The following is a 21,351-nucleotide window of genomic DNA, read 5'->3' as shown; positions in this document are numbered from 1 at the left end:
AAAGACATATCCCGGCTATCAGTCAAATAACTGAGACATTTGTGACATTGTAATGGCCTTATGACACTAGACTTTGAAGCTGGACTAGCTGAAAAAAACAGAGACAGCCCTATGGAAAAAGCACGCAGTGAGAGCGAGAGAGATATATGCTAGTTTGTCCAGCGCTGATCACAGCTAAACTGGTAGACCAAAACCCCTCGGAGAGTATGCAGAAAGTTTATTTGTGACGTATGAACTGACACATCTATATACTGTATGGTTAGTGACGAAAAAAAGACATGAATTCTTTATGGTTTCTATACGAGTATCATCTCTTATCTGTACTTAAAGTAAAAAAAAACCTGCCTCAGTCCCAGTGTCAACAGGCTATTAGATTGGCCCTCCAAGTCCAAAGCTAATATATATTAAAGTTATAATCTTATTCATAATTTTTTAAAACGGGCAAGGCTAAGCTACCCCGATATATATCGTTTTCTCCTATTAACAAATATATTCACACCCATGACAATTGACTAATAAGCTACAAATACTACGTAAACACATAAGTCACAAAAGCTGTTTTGTTGTAATCTAACCAATTCAACGTGAAATCGGATTGCACACATAACAGCAGGTGGTAGGCTTTATAGTGCAGCGACGCAAATTAATTATCCACTATTTACAGCTTAGAGGTAGCATAGTACGCCCAACAAATTTTAGTGGAGGTATTTGGTTCGGTTTCTATCTTTGTTCACAATGAGCCACAATGAAGACCGCAGCTCCGAGTGCAGTGCCGAGAAAACAAACGACGTCGAGGCGGCTGCTGCTGGCAATTCACGCCAACAGCTGGGAACCTATCGCGTTTATGTGGTCACTTGGAATGTAGGCAGTCGCTTTCCGGACAACATATCACTGCGCCAACTGCTCAGCTTGGATGATGCAAGCGATGCTGCAATCTCGGAAAAGCACTTGCCGGACATATATGCCATTGGACTGCAGGAGGTGAATGCACAGCCACAGCAACAGGTTTTAAGCTTGTTTAAGGAGGATCCGTGGACGCACAAGGCAAAGGAGCTTCTGCGCAGCTACAACTATGTGTCGGTGAAGTCAGAGCAGATGCAGGGCCTGCTGCTGACCATGTTTGTGCGGCGCCCTCACGTGGAGCACCTGCATGACATCGAGGCGGAGTTCACGCGTACTGGCTTTGGCGGCATTTGGGGTAACAAGGGCGCGGTGAGTGTTCGTTTCACAATGTATGGATGTGGACTGGCCTTCGTGGTGGCCCACTTGGCTGCCCACGACCATCAACTAGATGAACGGATCGATGATTACAAACAAATACTGGAGAATCACCATTATCACGTGAAACACTATCGTGAGATATACGACCACGATTATGTCTTTTGGTTCGGTGATCTCAACTTTCGGCTACAGGGCAACGACTCTTCAACAGAGGTTAGGGAGGCGTTGCGCGATGAAAGCCAGCACGAGACTCTTTTAAAGCGGGATCAGCTGTTGCATGTTCGGGAACACACACAGCAAGCTTTCCAAGTGATGCACGAACGAATGCCTGCATTTCCACCCACGTTTAAGTACAAGGAAGGCACCTCCGAGTTCGATTTGAAGCGTCGTCCCGCCTGGACGGATCGCATCATGTACGCCGTGCAGCCTTCGAACCGTCAACGTGGCATGCAGCTGGCCATCGAACAGTGCTCGTACAAATCCCACCCAGTATACAACATCAGCGACCACAAGCCGGTCACAAGTGATTTTACTATCAAGATGTATCCAAATGTTCGTGCCCCAGGTGTGAGTTTCTCCCCTATTTCGTTGTGGAGCATTGGTGATGAGAACACCGTGGAGTACCACAAGCAGGCGGAGTTCGAAGAAGGTCCCCATGACTGGATAGGCATATACCCCGTTGACTATGCCAGCTTGGCGCACTACTCTGCCTATGAGTACGTCAACCAGGCTGAGTCGCCAACTTCATCGGACTCGAACAACGAGCGCGAATACTTCGATACGCCTGCCCCGCATCGGCGTGGCCGCCACCATCATCGGAATCGCCAGCGTCTGCGGCGCCAGCAAGAGACGAACGGAGAGCAAGTGCGCATCGACTTTGCCGACGACGTGGAGCTACGGCATGGTGAGCAGTACCTGCTCATCTACTTCCGCAGCACAGGATCGCGGGGTGTGACCAGCCTGTCGGGGATCAGCAACGTGTTCGTGGCTGAGAAACGACGCGGTTCGCCTTATCGGACTGAGTACCATGTTGACTAGCTAGCCGAGGCGCTGGACGTCACTATTATTTAGTCCAATAGCAACCTGAGTTCGTTTTGCCCTATCAACTGCATCCATTCTTGTTATGATTGTCATTTTGTGATTCTGTTTAGTTGGTTGCCTGTTAATATAGTATGTATGTACATATTTTTTCAATGTTTTTCGCAATGACCCCTATATGTGTGCCTGTATGTCCGCAGAGGACGTGTACATATACCTACAAGCATTTAGTTATACATATGTACACACATTGTTATAGAATTATACAGAAAATCCAACAAATAATGTTCGTGTACTTGCAGCTTGGCCATTTGGAATTACTGTATTCATTTCGCCATTTATATTGCAGTTTCATGGAATTAGAACCGGTTTGTCAATTTCATAGCGGATAATTATACTAACAAGCACGTGCTGCTCTAACCCATCCCGCCCTCCCACTATGTGCTAGAAAACAAAGCCCAGTTGACCAAAGCTACTTGGTTGAGAGAGTAAATTCAGCCAGCTTCGGCCGCTGCTGGGCTTTTCGACTCGTACAAAATATGAAAAGAGCAGTGAATTCATACAAACAAAGCTTACATACATTCCCTTGCTGACATCAGTTACCGTCTTTACCGTCCCGTCTGCTGAGTTGAACATCTTAGCAGAGTATGTCGCAAACATATCCTGTCACAACTATCTATAGAGCATGATGGTGAAACATATCCCTGTCAGATATGCACGTTGAATTCGCCCAAAATTATTAATGGGTAAACAAATATTTCCAGTGGAGTATACTCGTATGTAGTTGTTATTGCTAGGTGCATACATATGTATAACATTCTATGTACAAACATATACACATGTGTCTATCTCTTAATATTCATTCCCTAAGTGTATTTTATTCTGAATGATATATAAACTTACTTAAAGCAACGTGTTATATGTATATATACATTTATATATATTAACATATAAAACTAAAACCAAAAATGTAAAGGATTTCAACTTAAAACATTTGTTTTTTTTTTCAAAACACTTCTGGAAAAAATGCGAAATCTTAGACTTCCTACTATGCCTTACGTACCTACCTTGGCCTTTGCAAGTCACTATATAAATATGTACATATGTGTCTTGTTTTTATGTACATAAATATGCATATTAAAATTGATCAAACTTGACTGCTGCTTTAATTGACTATTCGCATGTCTCTTTTTTTATTAAAAGTAGCAAAGATAAATGGGTGAAGCTACTAAATAATGTGCTTATTCTTGATTTTGCTAGAAGGCTTTTGCTTCAGGGCTAGAAGTCAGACTAGATTTTCCCACTAGATTTAGGCTATGTTCCCATCAACGGACAAGCCGGAAAGAGGTTCCATTCTCTTCCTGATATACAGCATTAATGCGATCACAGAACAATTCCGTGATAATACATACATACAAACGTATGTGCATATATCGTGAATATTAATAAAAGTCCGACAAACTCTTGTGCAGAGGACCCAATATACACATATTTATACCGCTTTCGAGTGATACGATAAACAATTTATGTAAATTTATGTGTATAGTGCTCAAAACCTCGAACCACCATCCACCATGCATTCCAACTCCACTAAATCGGGTGGACATTGAAGGATGGTGTACGAAATACGAATATCAACATCAATAGTGTATACAATACTTAAGTCGGGATGAACTGTTGCCCGCTTGTAGCTAACAGCCGATTTTATTGCTATGTTTCTTGAATCTTGCTAATGTGAAAGGTTGTCATCGGTTGAGGGTAGAGTTGTATCGTAGAGGCTTTCCCACAACTTTCCGCCCGGCTCATAGTTGGATTTGTTGGATAGGATGGATCTAGTTTCGTAGCGAGCGAACCTCTGGTTTATGTTGCCAATCCGAGTGTTTTTCGCACCAGACGTCGAGCGATACTATTGAACTCTTCCCTTCGCTCGCGCCACATTATGGCCGCATCAACATTGGCGCCACTCTCGTCGTTGGGTTCTAACAGTAAGAACCACAGTCATAAGATCAGCTGCAATTCGTGGGCCGACGAAGTTTTACTCACCCGCCAGCATGCTGACCACGCTAAGCAAGATCTTTTCCACGCTTTGGACTGGACTCCACCGCTCGGCCGACAGCTCGTAGCCCAAGGGATCGTCGCCGGGCGCATGTAATATTGATATGCAAACGCGGCCATCAGCAAAGATGTTTGGATGGAACATATCACAAGTGAATTTCATTTTTGGCGGACTCAGTGGGTAGTCGGGTGGAAAAACGAGTCGTGCGGGAAATACGCCTCCCTCGAAGCAAGTGCCCTCGGGTCCACTGCAAAGCGCACATAATGGATACAACTATAAATGATAAGGCACTACAATGGCTAGAGCCAGTACTCACGCAATTAACGCCTCCCATTCGAAGAAGTTGTCTTCACTAACGGGACCAGCTACGATTCCTTCCGGTGGGTCCAGCGTTAACTCTATGAGAAGCGTGTCATTCAGCTGATAAACAAAACTAAAAAATTGTTGCAGCAGACGCAGGGCACAGGCCTATGCAGTATTTGGACTTTGGCGGATCTAACAACGACAACATAATCAACGCCAACACCCGCACCAGCACCCGCGTCTGCTCACGCACCATCATCCGCCCCACTTACGTTTGTATTCCGCCATAAGGCGACGAAGTGCGGATCCAGCCATTGCCCTTCTTTTCCACTTGACTCAGTCCAGGTGTCTTCGTCTTTTGCGACGAGCGCAGCGATCAGAGCTCGGATACGGCGTCAATTCAAACACGTCGTAGTAAATTAGCTTTGTAATATTTATTTATATAAAATATAATACAAGTATGTGTTTTTGTCAATGTCTGCCCCAAGAAAAAAATTTATACTACGTCAGCAGGGTTGCCAGGCTTTAATTCACTGTTAACTAAACAGTGCCAGTGCAGCGTCGCACTAGCTCTCTGTTAACTAACAGTGTTATGAACAATATGAGTCATCTTAAGCAGATGGCTAGCTCCAATACTCGTATTCTATTACACTTCAAGACCAGACTAGTCTGAAAAAACTTACACGATAAATTTGTGTTTGTTGGTTGGTAAACCATATGGCCATATGACATTAGAATTTGCTTACTGTCTAGCTGCGAAAACAGTCTTATGGAAAAAGCATGCAGTGACAGCGAGAGAAATATATGCAGTGCTGGGAAAAAGGATAAAAGGATATTATAGAATTGTGGAATTAATTACGTTTTAAAACAGTATCTTTATATAAAATTAACTAAATATGGTATACAAATGGCCATACTCCGGTTGACAAGCAACAAGTCTTCAAATAACAGCAACATTAACGTGACAGCATAGCGAATATTTTTGGTTGAACTTTTTTGTTTAAGCTTGGTTTTAGTCGATATTTTATTCTATTTTTTGCTGCTTTCAAAAGACAAATACGCAATGATATGAAATTAAGCTACCGATGTTTTGCAAAACATCGATGCATCACTCAACATCGGTATCAGCAAAAACATCGGAAAATATCAGTAAACATCGGCAGAAAAACATCGATGATCGATGCATTGATGTTATTTTACATCACTAGCTGGTTATCAATCATCGCTCGCACGTGCACCGAAAATGGGAGATGCTGTGGAAGCTTTATTCGTCAGCGCCTGCAGCGAGGAAAACACAACATGCAGCGTCCAGGATCTGCGCACCGGCACCGACCTAATGAAGTACAAGGGCGGCGGGAATGCCCAACACCACAGTCTGGCTATGATTGGGCTGAATTATGTTCTGGCAGCCAACACAATTAAGCCTTTGCTCCACGTCTGGCCTATCAATAAGCAGGAGCAGATGTCGAGCCTGCGATTTGTGTTGCCAGGCAAGGCCAATGCTATGGCCCTCACTCCAGATGGCGCGTACCTGGTAGTTGGAATACAGGAGAGCATTTATATCTGGCACATGAGCACTGGCCGCATGCTGAACACCCTCTCGAAACACTACCAGGCCATAACCTGTCTGCGCTTCACTGACAATGGCGAGCGCTTTGTCAGCGCCGGGAAAGATGGGGCCGTTCTGGTCTGGGACCTCACCTTCTCTGTTGCCCCGCTAGACAACGGCAGCCAGGAGGGCAGTGAGCCTCTGTACAGCTTTAACGATCATGGCCTGGCTGTGACGGATCTGCACACTGGAATTGGTGGCATTCGCTCCTACTTATACACAGTGTCCCTAGACCGCTGCTGCAAAGTATATGATCTAAACGGTGGCATCATGCTCCTCAGCATTGTGTTCCCAATAGCACTGCACAGCGTGGTTGTCAATAGGATGGAGACCAGCATTTATGTTGGCTCCGCCGAAGGCAAGTCGTTTGTGTTTCACAATTGGAGAGCGCCACGGATGAAGGTGAGTGACTATAAAAATAATAATAACATGGCTAATCATGGTTTATTGCAGGAATACCATCTGGAGGAGGACGATGCTCAGGCCTTTATCGGCCATACGGTTGGAAAACCCATAACCTCCTTGGCTCTGACAATGAATGCCCAACTGTTGGTCTCTGGCGGTGAGGATAAGCAAGTCTGCGTTTGGGATGTTGCGAGTCGGCAGCTCATGAAGAGTATTCCCCAGAACGGCGTGATCACTAATCTGAGAATCCGTCTTCTCAGTCCCGCCATTTTCCAGCCACAACACAAGCAACCACAATTATTCGCAAACAGTCTCAAGCGGATGATCACGCCTCCGGATGTTAATGATTATATTGAGTTGCTCGTCACCAACGAGTACCCCAAAGCACGTGCCAAACCAAAGCTAAATTTTGACAACTGTAACTTGGGTCCGGAGGATCAAAAAATATTACAAAAAATGCAGCACGTAAATCTGGGCGCCGATGACGTTGACGATGACGATGATATTGAATTTGACGAGGAGGCGTTGAAGTCAACTCGGCAATCTTCCAAAGTTAAAGATGAAGATGTGGCTTTAGCGGTCGAGGAAGACTTTCATAAGGCCCATTCCAATGACCCTGCAGTACAGAAACTTATCGCCGAAAACCGACGACTCAAAAAGAAAAACGAGGAAGTGCTTCAAACCATGGCGAAGTATTTGGTAGACCATTCGGAAAGCGGCAAGGGTCCTCCACAGAGAAATCGCAAGAAAGCTCGTAAGAACTAGTGGTTGGCTCCACCCGTGCCTTTTGTTTACTTAGATTATAGCTCATTACTATATAATAAGAAAAACTTAAGACTGTAAAGAAATCAGAAACCAGCTGTCCGAAAAGGGCAGTGCATTTTCAATTATCCGCTGTTAACTTTCAGGCTGCAATTTTTATGCAAGAGTGTCAAAGTGTACGGGCTAAATTTCGTGTAAATTTATGAAGATAGAAGGAATCTATCTTCGTCCGTCTCGTTCGAAGCCTAGTTCTCAGAGGATATAAGAGGAAGACCAACAGAATGTTGTGTGTGGACTGCTCTTATATCACAGTTTATTAAAGAAAAACTGCCCCCATCTAGAATTTTGAAGACACGAGAGTACTAAAGATGCTATATCATAACGAATAGTTATGTCTACCAGATTGAGGAATGATTCTAATGAAGAATATGTTCTTGTATATGCATCAGCCGGATTGTACTTCGGTGGTGGGATAATCGTACACTCTAAAACGTCGCTTCCAATGTTCTGACTGGTTTTCAAGTGGCCCAGTTACTTGTCTTCGTGAACTGCTTAAGGTGGAAAGTAACTTCGCAAAATATCCGGATAAAATGTTCTTACTCAACGGCGAGTTTACTTTCAAGATTGAGTTCTTTAAAGACGAGAAGTCATACGCCAAACCGAGGGATCGGAACAATTGGCCTGATCCCCTATCCTCCTGCTCCTTCCATAATTATTCGTATAAATACACATACATTCTAGTTCATATATACGGGTGCTAATAATTATACAAACAAATATTGCTATACGTTTACGTATATATGCATACAAACAAACAAAAAACACGAACAATCTAATACAAATGAAGAGAGGTACAAACAAAACATTGGAAATCAGCTTTACTTCGATACATTATCATTATTCGGCTGTCCATTCATGTCATCATCGGCAGTCTCCTGATCGCCAGATTTTTCCTTCTGCTCCGCGAGCTGGCGACGGATCTCCCTATTGGAGCTTAGCAGCTCCCGTAGCTGCGACATGATGTCATCGGTGCGCTGTTCAACGGCGTCCAAGGCGCAGCTGAGGGCGTCCAGGCTCTGGTTAACATCTTCCATTTCTGTGAAAAGCCATTGTCGTTATCAATGCTGTGCATTCTTGCCTAGCTAACCTTGTAGATCTGCCTCCGGCACATTTGCTTTTCCCGGGTCGCTGGACGAGGTGGGATCGTGGTTGTTCTTGGGCGACATATTCCTTAGCTACGCTTCCCCTTTGCAAAATTAAATTTATTTTTATTTCTCCGATGGAGATTTAATGTCACGGGACAGCAGCTTGAATGCCATTTTCTCTCGATTTTCAACACTGAATAGATATACTAGACAAATATACCGATACAGTATCGAATAATGCTCGTATTCCAGTGCACTTTCAGAAGTGCTTAGCCAGAGAAATATATGCTTCAGTTTCAGGCAGCAAAGAAGAGGTAAATTCATACTCTTAAATAACAGTTCTCTATACAAATATGAATCAGCTGTGCTCGTTGATGAACTGGCAAACAACCACTTCACACAAATTTATCGTTTTGTTTGTGTTTCATACTGCTCTGGTATTAAGGTGTAGTGGAATACGACCATAAGAGTAGTTAGGATTTTATGTGTGCTGGCCTAAAAGTTACCTAGACAAGATACAAATTTCGCTAGGAATGATTTCGTATGCATTTTATACAAATCCGGGAAAGTACATCCCGTCGTGATGGATATCGATAAGTAAGTTAAAGAAAATTTTCACGATAGTTTTCTACCTTGCCCCCTGACATAACATCTATTGACAAATCGAAATGTGCTTTAAATACCAAACGAGAATATTGTTTACACAATTTAACGTGAGTCTGAGTGGTATGTGGCGGCATTATTATAAAACTCAGAGGTTTCAAATTTATTAGCTACCGCGATGTTATGCCACAAAGCAGGCACCGAAAGGGAGCCGTCCTGTTGGTCTGGCCCATCCGCCAGATCCGAAGACCGTCAGCTGCGACTATATAGGTCCGCCAGATCCGCAATCGAACCTCCGCCCCTACGTGAGGCACTACGATGAAAACGAAACGGATCTGGCTAAGAAATTGCGATTGACGCGCATCGAAGTGGAGGCTTGGAACGCGAGTTTCTGGACCAAGCACAACAAACGATTCTATGAGGTTAGCTGGCCCCAGTTCTTTTTCCTGGCTATCTCTCTTGTCATCTCTTTCGCTCTGATGAAGACTTAAAACAAGTGTCGTTTTTAGGAGAAGGAAGACTTCATACGACTGCACAAAGAGGCTGGCACCGAGGACATCTCGGCCGATCGCATGAGTGAATTCTACAAGACCTTTCTGGACAAGAATTGGCGAATTCATATGATGTACAACCTCTCGTGGTATCTGAAAAACTTTGACATGCTCACATTGGCGTTCATGGTGCAGGTCCAAAAGCTTCTGTCTCGCAGAAAGAGACGAACAGGAGTCTGAGTACTCAGAAACTAGTTTCAATTCGTTTTGTTAATTTGATTTGTTTCGTTTTGTTTTGTTGGATCGGGTAGACTACACTCGAGTATATGTATGCACCAATTTAGTTCTTAGGATGAAAATTTTTTGAGTATTTAAATAGACAAATAAAGTGAAACGTTTCAAATGATTGCAAAATGGTTGCATACAATTTACTTAACACTTATGGAGATGAAAAAAAACGCTTTCTGGATAGTTAATATTCTTAATTTTAAGGCGAACTAGTTAAATAAAATAAAATAAAATACAATATATGTATATTCGTATGTCTACGTATTCAATGAAGGTTGTGCATATTACATTTATTACTCCTGTTGAGAAACAAACTCGCTTTCATGTCTACTCGCTCTACCTTCTAATGTCCATTGTACGAATGCAAAAACTAATAATCGTTATAATTATGATAATATAATAATGGTAAACAAAAAGGAAGGCACACACGCATAAAGTCAAGTGGCGGCACTCGCTGGGGTCTATCTCTGTGGGGCTACAAACACGATGAATAATATTGTGATGATAATGATGCTGAGCTGATTGTGCTCTTTGTGGTCGTGGTGCTTGGGGTTGAGGGGAGGGTGGGGTGGGGAGGGGAGGGGAGTATGTGGGGTGGGGGGAGGGGGGAAGGAAAGGGGAATCGTGCAATAATGTACCTAACATAAAATACATATTTTTTTTTTATAGAAATTATACAGTATAGCACTTCAATGGTGAAAACGCTGTCCATTCCCACTCCTTCCACTGCCCTGTCCCCCTTCTTACGGGCGATTAAGGATAAAAATTAGCTACAGTGGGCGGCGGGCACATATAAAATACATAACTTGCAGGGTCCTATGCTCTATGCTCTATGCTCTATGGTCTATGCTCTACAATAGCACGTATTCATACATATAACTACATATATGTACATGATCTACACTGTTTAGAGAATGAATGTTCGGATTCCCGGTCACTGGGAGAACTTCCATGTGGGTTGGTTCGTGCTGGTGCTCGTTGCTGTAATCGCTTCTGTTGCTGCTGCTGCTGCTGCCTTTAGTTCATCCACTTGCGACAATTGGGAGCGCCACAGGCACACGGTATCTTGTGTGCATCATCCTCTATGTCAAACTTGTAGTCATACGAGAGCTGCGAGAGCATGCGAGAGAGAAAACAAAAATTAAAAATCCGTCTCCGTGTCCGTGTCCGGGTATGTGGAACTCACCTCCTCGCCACGATAAATTTTACGCTTGGCGAATATTATGATCCGCACATCGCGATCGACCTCAACAATCTCCGTCACACAGTTCGGATTGCAGGAGTGGTTGATGTAGCGAGCCAGGCCGCCGCTCAGAGTGGCGTCTACGACGCGATCCTCGTCAAGGCGGAACATATAAATGCCTCGATTCTGCAACGGCAAAGAAGTTCAGGATGACTCAATCGTCTACATTGATTGGCTGTCACGTACCTTGGATTCGTACTGCTTCTCCCGTATCTCGGAAACCTCGGTGCGAATGACCTCCCCAATATACTCGATGATCATGGTGTGCTTTTCAATATCTCGGGCCGCATACAAGCCCAGGCCCTGAATCTTCGACCTAAATGGTGGAGAAAGAAAACGGGTGATTTCCGAGGGCCCTCCTGTTAGTCTTGGAATAAACCCACCTCGCCAAGTAGACGTTGTTGCGCCACTCCTGCTTCATCTTTTTGTACTGGGAGCTCTTGGAGTGGACGAACTGCTTGCTGTAGGGGCAGGCAACCTCTCCGGCAATCGACGCCGAGTTGGCCATGCGCTGGGTGCTGCAGCTGCCTGCGGTCCGCTGGGTGTGCGGCTTGCGCCAGACGAGCAGCTGCCGTTGCTTGGGCTCGGTGCGGGCGGCGCCGGACGGATTGATAGCCAGCGGGAACTCCAGCAGCGGGTTGCGGCCGTACTTGAATCGGTAGTCGGTGAGCGTCTCGATCCCGGGCAGGCTCTCCAGGATGCGCACAATGGCTGGCTCCGTTAGCCCGAAGAGGTCCTCGCCGCTGATGTGTTGCGGGAAGAGCTGCAGCCACTTGTGCACCTTCCGCAGGCGGGTGATGGGCTGCAGGATCTGCTGCCACACCCCCGTTGGCGTGCTGGCCTGGAACTCGCGCTCCGGCTCCTTGTCGCTGCCGTCCTGAACAACGATCCGGAACTCAGGCTTGCAGCCGGCCTCGGCTATGGAGCAGATGTACCGGCACCGCCGATTCGGACGCCGCACGCACCAGTAGTAGCGACTCTGCGAATCACGAGTGGGATTGGGATGACACCATGGACGCGGGAGAGCGAACAAGAGGTACTTACCACCTTGTAGCCAATGGGGTAGATGAAATGGGGCGTGTGGAAGGCCTCCAGCTGGTGGGGCAGCAGCTGGCCCACATTGAGGAACGTCATGTTGCCCACCCGCAGCAGGTTGCTCAGCTCCGTGTAATGCATGACGGTGGCCACCTGACGGTTCTCGTCGCGGTCCACGAACACCCGACGGTGCACAACGAAGGAGCTTAGCTCGTTCTCCATTGGCCCGAAAGCGGCTCCAGACCCAGACCCGGACCCGGACCCGGCATTGGCACTTCCGCTGCCTGCGTGGGCCTGGGCGTGGGTGTGGGCATGGCCATGGGCACTGCAGTGCACGGACTTGTTCTTGTAGAAGACGCACTCCTCCCGAATGGCGCAGGGCAGGTGGTAGAGGTTGTTGCAGCGCGACTTGAAGCATTTGATGGTAGCTCCCAGCTGGTGGCAAGCGCTGCACGCCTGATTCAGCCCCGCCTGCAGTGCGGTCTGGAAGTTCATCAGCGCTCCGGACAGCGTCTCGTACACGCCGTTCGACCACAAGGCACAGTTGAGATGGACCTGTACGAGAGGAGAGGGATTCAAAGATGAGGGATGAGGGATTAGAAGGGGCCGCGACAGGCGACAACATTAGGACATTAGTCTCACCCATTTGTCCACATCGAAGTTGAGCAGCCGCGAGGGTCCGTCCGCCTGGCCGTCGCCGCGTTGGTTGCAGAAGACGCACTGGCGCGTGTCCTCTAGGTGGCTGACCACGTCCGTCTCCCACACCGTGTTGTTGGGGGCAGCAAATGAAGTGGCTCCATCGTACTCCTGCTTGATGTCCGTGCTCGCGGACGATTCCGTGGCGAAGCAGTCGCCGCTAAAGCACTTGACGATGCACTTGCGCTGCAGTGGGGGCGCAGCGGTCTCGCTGCCCAAGCTCTGCTTCACGTCGAGCTCCTCCTCCGGCGGCTCCGTCTTCACCACATGCTCCGGAGGAACGGCCGGACACGAGCCCGACGCCAAAGTGCTCTTCGAGGACCCGCTGGCCGCGAGCAGAGAGATGCTGGCCGCCTCGGCCTTTGCCTGGACCTCCTTCCCGCTCCACTTGAACAGGGCCAGGCAGGCACGATCGCAGAAGTAAAAGAACGGAGGCGGCGGCGTCTTCCGGGGCAGCAGCGCCATTAGCTGGGCCAGCCGGGGCAGCTGCTCTTCCAGCGGAGGCATGCTCTGGCTGGGCACCCGCAGGCCGCTGGCGGGGACGACGTTGGCACAGCTGCGGCACAGCTTGCGTCGCCCGTTGAGAATCTTCCTCAGGTGGCCGTTGCTCGTGGAGAGGGGCCGCTTGAACGACTCCTTTTCGGCCTGCTCGTCGGCCTCCTCCTTGGCTCCCTGGCTCTTTGGCTGGTCGAGGCTGGGCTCGGAGCCGGTCTTCGGGTCCGACTTCTCCTCGATGAGCTTGCATGTAAGGGCGGGCGTCAGGTGCAGCAGATTGGCCAGATCCCGCAGCACGCCGGCTATGTTGTCCGTCGTCGAGGAGTGCAGCGAGAGTATCACGTTCTGGTTCTTCTGCTGATAGTTGTTGTTGTTGTTGTTGCTGTTGCCGTGGCCGCCCCCCAGCTCCATCTGCTGGCCCTTGCGCAGTTCCTCGGCGCAGGTGCGGAGCAGGGGCGAAGTGGGCATCCGCATGGTGAGGGGGTCCTCGGCCAGGGCCACCGGCGACATCCGCCCGTGGCACCGACTGTTGTTGTTCAGCAGAATTAGGCCCGGAAAGCGGGTGAGCCGCGGGAGGGCCGTCCAGGCGGTCAGGGACTCGCCCTCCACCAGCTCTGTGGTCTCCAGGTTCGCGTCCTTCACGGCCCCGATGTGCCGCAGCAGCCGCTCGCGGGGATTCCGCTCGATGTGGGTGGAGAACTCCTGGTCGTAGAAGTCGTTCTGGATGCTGGACATGGGCTGCGACTTTCCCTCCACTCCCACCAGAGACCCCGACGGAGATGCAGAGCCCCCCGTCGGGCCACCGCTCCCGCCGAAGCGTTCGCTGTCGTACAGCGAGGGAATACTGGGATGGCGCACCCGACCGAAGTGGCCCAGCAGCGATCCGTCGCATTCCTCCAGCGGCCAGCTGCGGGATAGGGAGGCGCCGGCCTTTAGCTTGCCGTTGCCGGAGGTGGACCCTCCCGATCCGGATCCCGATCCCAATCCCGTTCCTGCGCCCGCCATCTCGCTGCTCCCAACAAGGAAGTGAAAGTTGCGGTTGAGGTGGGGCTCCAGCACCTGAAGCGGCTGCATCTGGCGGATGTGCGTCAGCAGCTTCTCGGTAAATGCATCGTGGTCCTCCTCCACCTTGGAGAATTTCCGCACTCGCTTCTTCAGCATGGGCGAGGCGGCGGCACCGCCTCCGCCTCCGACTCCGACCACTCCCGCGGGCACAAGACCAGTGCCGGGTGCTCCCTGCACGTACTGGGTGCCCGGGGGCATGCGGGCCAGCTGCACCATCGCGCCTGCTGGTAGCGTCCCGGACAGATCCTTGAGACTGTTGGCCGCCTGCCCGGCGTTCGGATTGCCTCTCCGTGGCTTCTGCACCTCCCGTTTGCGCCGCTTGCGCTGGTCCCCGGCTTTGGGTTCCATGGCCGTTGGCAAGCTCTGGGGATGGGCCTGGGGATGCCCCTGAGCATGTGAATGAGCCGCCTGCTGCTGCTGCTGTTGCTGCTGGTGATGTTGCTGCTGCTGTTGCTGCTGCTGATGCACGTGCAACTGCATCTGGCCAGGCATCTGGCCCTGGATCTGAGACTGCATCTGTGCCTGGTGGGGCGTCTCGCCCGGCTGCCCAGTTTTCTTCGCGTAGCTTGTGCTGGCTGAAATAAGCTGCATCTTGTTCGTTTCCGTCCCAGGGGTTCCGGGTGTATTGGTGCCGGGCGGCGGCGGCTTCATCCTTATGGCCAGAGGCAGATGCTTCTGCAGCACGTCGTCGCTGTGAGAGGGGTCAGGGTGGTTGTGCTGCAGCTGGAGCTTCTCGTCCAGCTGGGGATGCGACTGCATGGATAGCTTCCTCTTCTGCGCCTCCCCCGACTTGAAGGACATTTTGTTGGGGGCCAGGATTTGGCCCATTCCCGGCTCAATCTGAATGGTGCTGTTGTTGTCCTGGATCTGTCTGCTCCAGCTGTTGGTTACTGCTCCCGATCCGGCTGCACTGTGCACTGCTGCCGATGCTGCTGTTGTCTGGAGGTTGTCCGAGTTGGTGAGCGGCTTCTCGGCCTGCTCCGACAAGGGCACGCCCAGGGACTCTTGCTCCATTGCCATCGACATGGCCATGGGCATGGCCGAGGACTTGTGCTTCATCTGCAAGCTCATATCCTTAGAGGGCTTGGTGGATATGGAGATTGTCACATTCGAAACGGGAGCGGTGGCCAGCTCATACGGCGGCGGCGGCAAGAACTCCGTCGACTTGCTGCTGGACGTGGCGGAAGACTCCGCCAGCTTCCTGTCTCCCATTGTCAGAGTAGCGTGCGTGGGCGGTGTCGATATGAACGAGGTCTCCTTGGACACAATCTGCACGGTCTGCTTCACTTGGTGTTGTGGCTGCTGCTGCTGCTGTTGCTGCTGCTGTTGTTGCTGCTGTTGTTGCTGCTGCATTTGCTGGGCAGCCGGGGGCGGTTGGGTGGGTGTTGGTTGCGGTAGGCCTTGGATCGAGGACTGCTGCACCAGCGGCATCTGCTGCTCCAGCTCCGCTGCGGCATTGGTTGCAGGAACGGGAGCTTCAGGGGCCACAGAAGTGGGGGCGCAGGCGGAGGCGGCAACAGATGGGGCGACAGGCGGAGCAGCTGGCGCTGCAGACGCCGACTGCTGGCTGCCTCCATTCCCGTTTGCTACTGTGGTGGTGGTGGTGGGTGTGGCCACGGATCCGCCGCTGCTGCTGCTTACTGCCGCCGGCACGGGCGGAATGACCGGACGGGCCAACTGCGCCTCCAGGGAGCTGACTAGGCCCATGCTCGGGGCCCGCACGTTGATCACCTTGCGGGCGGACAGCGGCGCTGTGCTCGCAGCGACGTGGGCGGAGTTGATGCTGATTTGGTTGAGGTTGTGGCTGCTGCTGCTGTTCTGGAGCAGCTGCTTCAGCAGCGCGTTGTTCGAGTCATCAGAGTTGGCCCGCTGGTGCTGGTTGCTGTTCGCTGCAGCTGGCGCAGATGTACCGATTGTTGCTGTGGCTGCGGCTGTGGCTGTGGCTGTGGCCGTGGATGCAGGCGGGCCTGGAGCTGAGGTTGTGATGGCAGTCAGCGTGGTGCTGGCGTTCAGACGCTTCTCGGTCGCCACTAGGACTTCGCCCGACTGCTCGCCAGCTGGAGCCAGAGGCGGGGCGGCGGGAGCATCCTTGACTGTTGCTTCCTGCTTGACCAGCAGATTGGTCTTGGGCTCGTTGCTCAGCTCATCCATCTTTGGGATTATGATCGAGAATGGCATCGGTTGCAGTGCCTCTGCCGCCGCCAGGCTTACACTCAATTTGGTGGGCGTGGTGGCCGGTGTGGTGACCACGCCCAGCCCCAGTCCCACCACGGAGGGCACCGACGTGAGCTTCAGCTGCATTGGAGCCGCGCCGGCGCCGGCGCCCGACACTGACACTGATGACGATGACGACGACGAGGACGGGGATGGTTTGTCCGTATTCGGGTCCTGGTTGAGGGCGTGGTGCATCTGCAGCGCGGAACTGCTGACGGTGGTGGTGATCATCTTGGGCTTCTGCTGGGCCATCGTCGTCTTCGACAGCACCAGAGATATGTTCTTGTTCTGTATGGAGATGATGGGCCGGGCCCCCATTCCCGGCGTGTTGATGCAGATCGTGCCCGCCGTCGACTTGGCCACAGCCTCGTTCAGTATGGCCGAGACGGATACGGAGGAGGTGCTGCTGGACATCTCAGAGCCGCTGCCGGCGGCGGATGGCGTCATTGTTACCGTCACGGGTACCGTGCCGGTTGCCTGCGCCACGGCGGTGGCCACACCCGATCCCGCGCCCGCTTGTACGGACTGCTGCTTGAAGATATTAAAGCTGGGCGCGCAGTTGTGACTGGCCTTGTCCAGGGGCTTTATCACGACGCTGTTGAGGTTTCCGAACTCGTCGCCGGTTCCAGAGTCCTGCGATTTGGGCTTGTTGAATATGTTCTCACTGTAAGTTATCTTGTGGCCGGCCAGCCGGGTGGCTGGATTGCGACAGGAGTTGGCATTGACATTGACGCTGACTCCCGCCTCGTGGGCCGTGTCGCCAATCTCGGAGGCGTCGTGCAGCTTCTCCTTAACCATGGAAAACGTTTGGTTGGGATTCGAGGTGGTTATCGAAACAATGCTGGCCGTGGCAGGGGCCAGGCTGCCGCTGTTCACCTGTTGGGCCTGCTGCTGGACCTGCAACTGCTGGACCTGGTGCTGGTGCTGCTGCTGGATCTGCAGGGACATCTTCTTGCTGACCACCTTGGCGGCGACTATTTTGGTGTTGGCAGGCTTGATCTGCAGGCCCGAGAACGAAACGATTGTGGTGGGGTTCTTGGGCACGCGCTTGATCAGCTTCGTGTAGTTGAGGTGCTGTTGCTGGTGCTGGTGCGCCGCACTCTGCTGCCCGGACGGGGAAGCACTGGCCACGGCGGTCACCTGGCCGGGCTGCATGATCTGCTTGCTCTCGACGATGGTGGCGCCACCGGCGGTAGCCGCCCCACTAGCACTCATCAGCAGCGGCACGGAGATCGTCTTGTTGCCGATGGAAACCTTGGCCGTCGTCTGGGTGACCTCCGACAGCTTCTTCGCGTTCACCACCAGCTGGGTGGCCTTCATCTTGGACTGAATATTTACGCGGTTCAGGAGCGTGGGCTGGTGGGTTACTTGCTGGCTGCTGGCGGTCGTCGCATTGAATATATTGTAGTTGGCCTGTACCGACTTCTGGTTCATTATAGTGGTCCCTCCCACGCCTGGTCCTGATCCGCCTCCATTGTTCGCATTCAGTATTATCGTAGACGTTGTGGATGAGCTGACGGTCACGGGGGCCACTGCGGATGTGATCACCGTGGCAACGGAGGCGCCGGAGGAGGCAGAGGCCGACGCGATAGTTGAGTTTTCGGGCACCACCTTTTGTTCAGTTGCCGAGGACGGCAGTAGGGCGTAGTCCAACTCCTCGGCAGCTGGCAACGCTGTTTTGTTGGCCAGCTCGACATGCTCGGCTCCTCCACTCGGCTCGATTGAAATAGTGGAGGCCGTCGAGGAGGAAGAAGATGCGGACGACGGACAGACGGCCTCCTTTTTGGTAAAGCTTGTAAAACCTGGAAGCGTGGTTTGAAATAATTGGTTATTCATCGATGCCAAGGGATGCTACGGGTTGAATTGAAATATGTTTGCTAGTTCATACTCACTCTGCTTTTGACTGCCGTCGAGCGCTTCTTCAGGCTTTATTGCACTCATTTCAGCGTTGGCTCCAAAGTTACATACTATAATCTTATCCTCGCGCGGATCCCAGGCATTCTCGGTGCCGACTTGATCCACTTTCGGGTGTTGCTCAACAGCAGACTTTTCGGAAGCAGCGGATGTTTGTTTTGAGGCTGCAGCTGTTGATTGGAATGCCAATGACGGGGCTTGGACGGACCCTCCTGGAACAGCACGTTGCTGTTGTCGGTGGTGCTGGTGGTGTTTCTGTTGCTGTTGTAGCTGTTGTTGTTTGGCGGGCAAACTAGTCGAGGGCGGGCAAAGCAGCAATTCGGTTTTGAGTTTCTTGCGATTCGGATCCTCGGTATCGTCGATGCTGGTGCGCTTCTGTATATTGATTGCATTAAAATTTAGCGCTGCGGTTGCAGATGTTACACGTTCGGGTTTTGCCTTTTCGGCGGCAGCAGCCGCAGCAGCAAGCGATGTTGTCACTTTCGATATATTCATAACAAACAAGTGGACACTGGACAGAGTCAGTCGCTAGCAATGAATGCTGGATCAGCTTAAATTTCGTGCTAAATACATACAGAAAATGTTTTAAAACATGCACTATTTGGACAAAAATATTTTCGTGTATGCAGTAGCAGTGTATCCTAAACTTTTAGCTAGTGAAAATACATGAAAAAAATACCACGAAATATACAAAATACAGGGTTGAGTTTTTCGATAACAATGAGTACACACTTACCAGCTGTGCTCTAGCCAGTGCTACCATCATATAGTTTTAATATGGACTTAAAAACAAAAAAAAGACAATTTAAAATAAACTCAAATTAAATTAATATAACTTAAATAAATAAAGACCCATTTTTAGAATACAACACAATTTTTTTTTTTATGTAAACACATGCCAATGGTTTTGATCAGCCATCGTTTGGTCTTTTTTTTTTTTTCTTATTTCAAAATCAATTTAATAGGAAATTATGATTCTTCCGGCTTCATGAAAGTAGAGAAAATTTGTCCTTTACAAACATTTTTATTTTTTTACTGTTTTAAAACAATATAAATCGTTTCCTTTCAATTGAGACAATATTGATATCGAATTTTTTATTTCTATCTGCACGGAACTGTCTGGCAACGCTGTCCATCGATGTTGTCAAAATCAAACATCGATGTTGGATTGATACATCGGATTTATTCTTCGATGCATCGATGTATGACCGATGTTTCAAAACTTTCCCATTTGATTATAAAACCGAATATTCAACAAAGGAAAAATTAAACTTGAGCTTTCATAGCAGAGTTTTACATATCATAGGACTAAACGAAACAATATTTAACATAAAAGAAATGATTATGCTTTCATAGCAGTCTTTTACATATCACTGTAGATATCATCAGATATATCAGAAATATCAACTAATATTTCAAATAAGTACTATTTGTCAATGCTTTGCAAAAACCAAAATGCGGCTTAGTCGCACAGGTGAAAGTCTATTACGTTTTCGACTTAATATGTTAGCAGCCGCTGAGTACACCCGTTCAAAATACACCCAGAAAATGCCATTAACGTAAAAATTGCATTGCAATTTTGTATAAATTAGGATAGGTACTTTTCACACCGTCCCAAAAACACGAAGAATTGCTTTCAAATGAGGCAGGCATTGCTGTGTTTGCTGCTTACAAATTTGAAACTAATCGATCGATGTTCTGCAAAACATCGATACATCACTCAACATCGGTAGCAGCAAAAACATCGGAAAACATCAGTAAACATCGGCTGAAAAACATCGATGCTCGATGCATCGATGTTTTTTTACATCACTACAGCACATTATTGTTAAAAAAATTAACTCAAATAAGAAATGTGGAGCGTGAAAACAGTCACACAGCTATTCAAAAACAGTCTGTCAAGTAAGCGCATATCCTCTAGACCTGACCTTGCAATCAAGTCATTCGAAATTTCAGCAGGCAAGTTCGCAGCCATCAACACAGCCGGCCTCAAGTATTTTGCTCCTCCAATCAAATATCAAAGTAAGTTTAGAACTCTTAGAAAAGCAAAAACTCATTTACTTTTCTTTTAATCAGATGTTGAGCAGCCAGAACGTCCCAAACTGCGGATCATGGAACGCATGCCGCAGCTGCCACCTAACCTACGTCCGCCCAAAATGCAGAAGCGCTTACGCTACATGCGTGGCCCAGAACCTGTCCACAACTCTCTTCTCCACAAGCAGTACGCGATAGTAGCCACTGGCGGTGGTCGCCTGCGCTGGGGCCACTATGAGATGATGCGACTTACCATCGGTCGGAAGATGAACGTCCAAACAATGTTTGCTACATGGCGCGTGCCCGCCCCCTGGCAACCCATCACAAAGAAGGGCCAGGGCCAGCGCATGGGCGGCGGTAAGGGTGCCATCGATCATTACGTAACGCCCATTAGGGCAGGTCGTGTCATAGTCGAAATAGCTGGAAAATGCGAATTTGTCGAAGTAAAGGGATTCCTGCAGCAAGTCGCCAACCAACTGCCATTCCAGGCGACGGTAGTCTCCCAGGCGATGCTCGACGAGAGGCTGGCCGAGGAGGAGCAATACGCCCGCGAAAATCAAAACCCATTCACCATGAAATACGTTATTCAAAACAATCTGAATGGTTGCCATCGGTGGCTTTCTCCCGTAGATCACAAGTGGTTCGGCAAGCACTTGTAGGTCGCTCTAACCAAACTGATCCGTTTACGGATCCAATAAACAAACGACCCGTTGTTGAGTTGTTAAACCCGAATG

At 49.5% G+C, this 21,351-nt stretch overlaps 7 protein-coding genes across 8 annotated transcripts; 4 read left to right on the top strand and 3 right to left on the bottom strand.

Annotated features, from left to right (window-relative positions):
- Positions 1 to 490: 490 nt before the first annotated feature.
- On the top strand, positions 491 to 3,428 carry LOC4814499 (phosphatidylinositol 4,5-bisphosphate 5-phosphatase A). Its single transcript, XM_033384287.1, has one exon. It carries the CDS (start codon positions 736 to 738, stop codon positions 2,257 to 2,259), a length of 1,524 nt encoding a protein of 507 aa, XP_033240178.1. The 5' UTR covers positions 491 to 735; the 3' UTR covers positions 2,260 to 3,428.
- A 342-nt stretch (positions 3,429 to 3,770) lies between these two features.
- On the bottom strand, positions 3,771 to 5,126 carry Ubc7 (ubiquitin conjugating enzyme 7). Its single transcript, XM_001354476.4, has 4 exons — positions 4,891 to 5,126; positions 4,632 to 4,713; positions 4,303 to 4,562; positions 3,771 to 4,238 (listed from the first exon to the last, which is right to left on the bottom strand). The coding sequence occupies exons 1-4, from the start codon at positions 4,931 to 4,933 to the stop codon at positions 4,120 to 4,122; spliced, it is 504 nt and encodes a 167-aa protein (XP_001354512.2). The 5' UTR covers positions 4,934 to 5,126; the 3' UTR covers positions 3,771 to 4,119.
- A 689-nt stretch (positions 5,127 to 5,815) lies between these two features.
- On the top strand, positions 5,816 to 7,487 carry LOC4815278 (WD repeat-containing protein 18). The gene is made up of 2 exons (XM_001354477.4): positions 5,816 to 6,629; positions 6,681 to 7,487. The coding sequence occupies exons 1-2, from the start codon at positions 5,862 to 5,864 to the stop codon at positions 7,395 to 7,397; spliced, it is 1,485 nt and encodes a 494-aa protein (XP_001354513.4). The 5' UTR covers positions 5,816 to 5,861; the 3' UTR covers positions 7,398 to 7,487.
- Positions 7,488 to 8,129: 642 nt separating this feature from the next.
- On the bottom strand, positions 8,130 to 8,748 carry LOC4814980 (UPF0184 protein CG14818). The gene is made up of 2 exons (XM_001354478.4): positions 8,542 to 8,748; positions 8,130 to 8,490 (listed from the first exon to the last, which is right to left on the bottom strand). Exons 1-2 carry the CDS (start codon positions 8,618 to 8,620, stop codon positions 8,273 to 8,275), a joined length of 297 nt encoding a protein of 98 aa, XP_001354514.1. The 5' UTR covers positions 8,621 to 8,748; the 3' UTR covers positions 8,130 to 8,272.
- Positions 8,749 to 9,103: 355 nt separating this feature from the next.
- Coa8 (Cytochrome c oxidase assembly factor 8) lies at positions 9,104 to 10,047 on the top strand. Its single transcript, XM_001354479.4, has 3 exons — positions 9,104 to 9,252; positions 9,313 to 9,564; positions 9,652 to 10,047. Exons 1-3 carry the CDS (start codon positions 9,208 to 9,210, stop codon positions 9,871 to 9,873), a joined length of 519 nt encoding a protein of 172 aa, XP_001354515.3. The 5' UTR covers positions 9,104 to 9,207; the 3' UTR covers positions 9,874 to 10,047.
- A 118-nt stretch (positions 10,048 to 10,165) lies between these two features.
- trr (trithorax-related) lies at positions 10,166 to 19,306 on the bottom strand. The gene is made up of 7 exons (XM_001354480.4): positions 18,562 to 19,306; positions 12,842 to 18,471; positions 12,209 to 12,754; positions 11,548 to 12,143; positions 11,351 to 11,480; positions 11,108 to 11,290; positions 10,166 to 11,031 (listed from the first exon to the last, which is right to left on the bottom strand). Exons 1-7 carry the CDS (start codon positions 19,076 to 19,078, stop codon positions 10,939 to 10,941), a joined length of 7,695 nt encoding a protein of 2,564 aa, XP_001354516.3. The 5' UTR covers positions 19,079 to 19,306; the 3' UTR covers positions 10,166 to 10,938.
- Positions 19,307 to 20,342: 1,036 nt separating this feature from the next.
- Positions 20,343 to 21,343, top strand: mRpL16 (mitochondrial ribosomal protein L16). 2 transcript variants are annotated; one of them, XM_001354481.4, is made up of 3 exons: positions 20,343 to 20,485; positions 20,540 to 20,605; positions 20,660 to 21,343. In XM_001354481.4, the coding sequence occupies exons 1-3, from the start codon at positions 20,437 to 20,439 to the stop codon at positions 21,274 to 21,276; spliced, it is 732 nt and encodes a 243-aa protein (XP_001354517.2). In that variant the 5' UTR covers positions 20,343 to 20,436; the 3' UTR covers positions 21,277 to 21,343. The 2 variants fall into 2 exon arrangements, with proteins under 2 accessions (XP_001354517.2, XP_015041424.2); XM_015185938.2 differs by having other exon boundaries at positions 20,353 to 20,485; positions 20,543 to 20,605.
- The last annotated feature ends 8 nt before the right edge of the window (positions 21,344 to 21,351 follow it).

The sequence above is a fragment of the Drosophila pseudoobscura genome, chromosome X, assembly GCF_009870125.1.
Source record: "Drosophila pseudoobscura strain MV-25-SWS-2005 chromosome X, UCI_Dpse_MV25, whole genome shotgun sequence".
NCBI lineage: Eukaryota > Metazoa > Arthropoda > Insecta > Diptera > Drosophilidae > Drosophila > Drosophila pseudoobscura.
This window is presented reverse-complemented; position numbering and strand designations above follow the sequence as displayed.

Coding starts and splice junctions, on each gene's coding strand:
- LOC4814499 (XM_033384287.1), top strand. CDS start 736: ATGAGCCACAATGAAGACCGCAGCTCCGAGTGCAGTGCCGAGAAAACA.
- Ubc7 (XM_001354476.4), bottom strand. CDS start 4,933: ATGGCTGGATCCGCACTTCGTCGCCTTATGGCGGAATACAAAC. Junction 4,563..4,631: donor GAATGGGAGGCGTTAATTGC/GTGAGTACTGGC, acceptor TGCGCTTTGCAG/TGGACCCGAGGGCACTTGCT. Junction 4,239..4,302: donor CGTGGTCAGCATGCTGGCGG/GTGAGTAAAACT, acceptor TCTTACTGTTAG/AACCCAACGACGAGAGTGGC.
- LOC4815278 (XM_001354477.4), top strand. CDS start 5,862: ATGGGAGATGCTGTGGAAGCTTTATTCGTCAGCGCCTGCAGCGAGGAA. Junction 6,630..6,680: donor GGAGAGCGCCACGGATGAAG/GTGAGTGACTAT, acceptor GGTTTATTGCAG/GAATACCATCTGGAGGAGGA.
- LOC4814980 (XM_001354478.4), bottom strand. CDS start 8,620: ATGTCGCCCAAGAACAACCACGATCCCACCTCGTCCAGCGACCCGGGA. Junction 8,491..8,541: donor GCCGGAGGCAGATCTACAAG/GTTAGCTAGGCA, acceptor GGCTTTTCACAG/AAATGGAAGATGTTAACCAG.
- Coa8 (XM_001354479.4), top strand. CDS start 9,208: ATGTGCTTTAAATACCAAACGAGAATATTGTTTACACAATTTAAC. Junction 9,253..9,312: donor TATTGTTTACACAATTTAAC/GTGAGTCTGAGT, acceptor CAAATTTATTAG/CTACCGCGATGTTATGCCAC. Junction 9,565..9,651: donor ACAACAAACGATTCTATGAG/GTTAGCTGGCCC, acceptor TGTCGTTTTTAG/GAGAAGGAAGACTTCATACG.
- trr (XM_001354480.4), bottom strand. CDS start 19,078: ATGAATATATCGAAAGTGACAACATCGCTTGCTGCTGCGGCTGCTGCC. Junction 18,472..18,561: donor CGACGGCAGTCAAAAGCAGA/GTGAGTATGAAC, acceptor CCACGCTTCCAG/GTTTTACAAGCTTTACCAAA. Junction 12,755..12,841: donor ACTTCGATGTGGACAAATGG/GTGAGACTAATG, acceptor CCTCTCGTACAG/GTCCATCTCAACTGTGCCTT.
- mRpL16 (XM_001354481.4), top strand. CDS start 20,437: ATGTGGAGCGTGAAAACAGTCACACAGCTATTCAAAAACAGTCTGTCA. Junction 20,486..20,539: donor ATTCAAAAACAGTCTGTCAA/GTAAGCGCATAT, acceptor TCGAAATTTCAG/CAGGCAAGTTCGCAGCCATC. Junction 20,606..20,659: donor TCCTCCAATCAAATATCAAA/GTAAGTTTAGAA, acceptor TCTTTTAATCAG/ATGTTGAGCAGCCAGAACGT.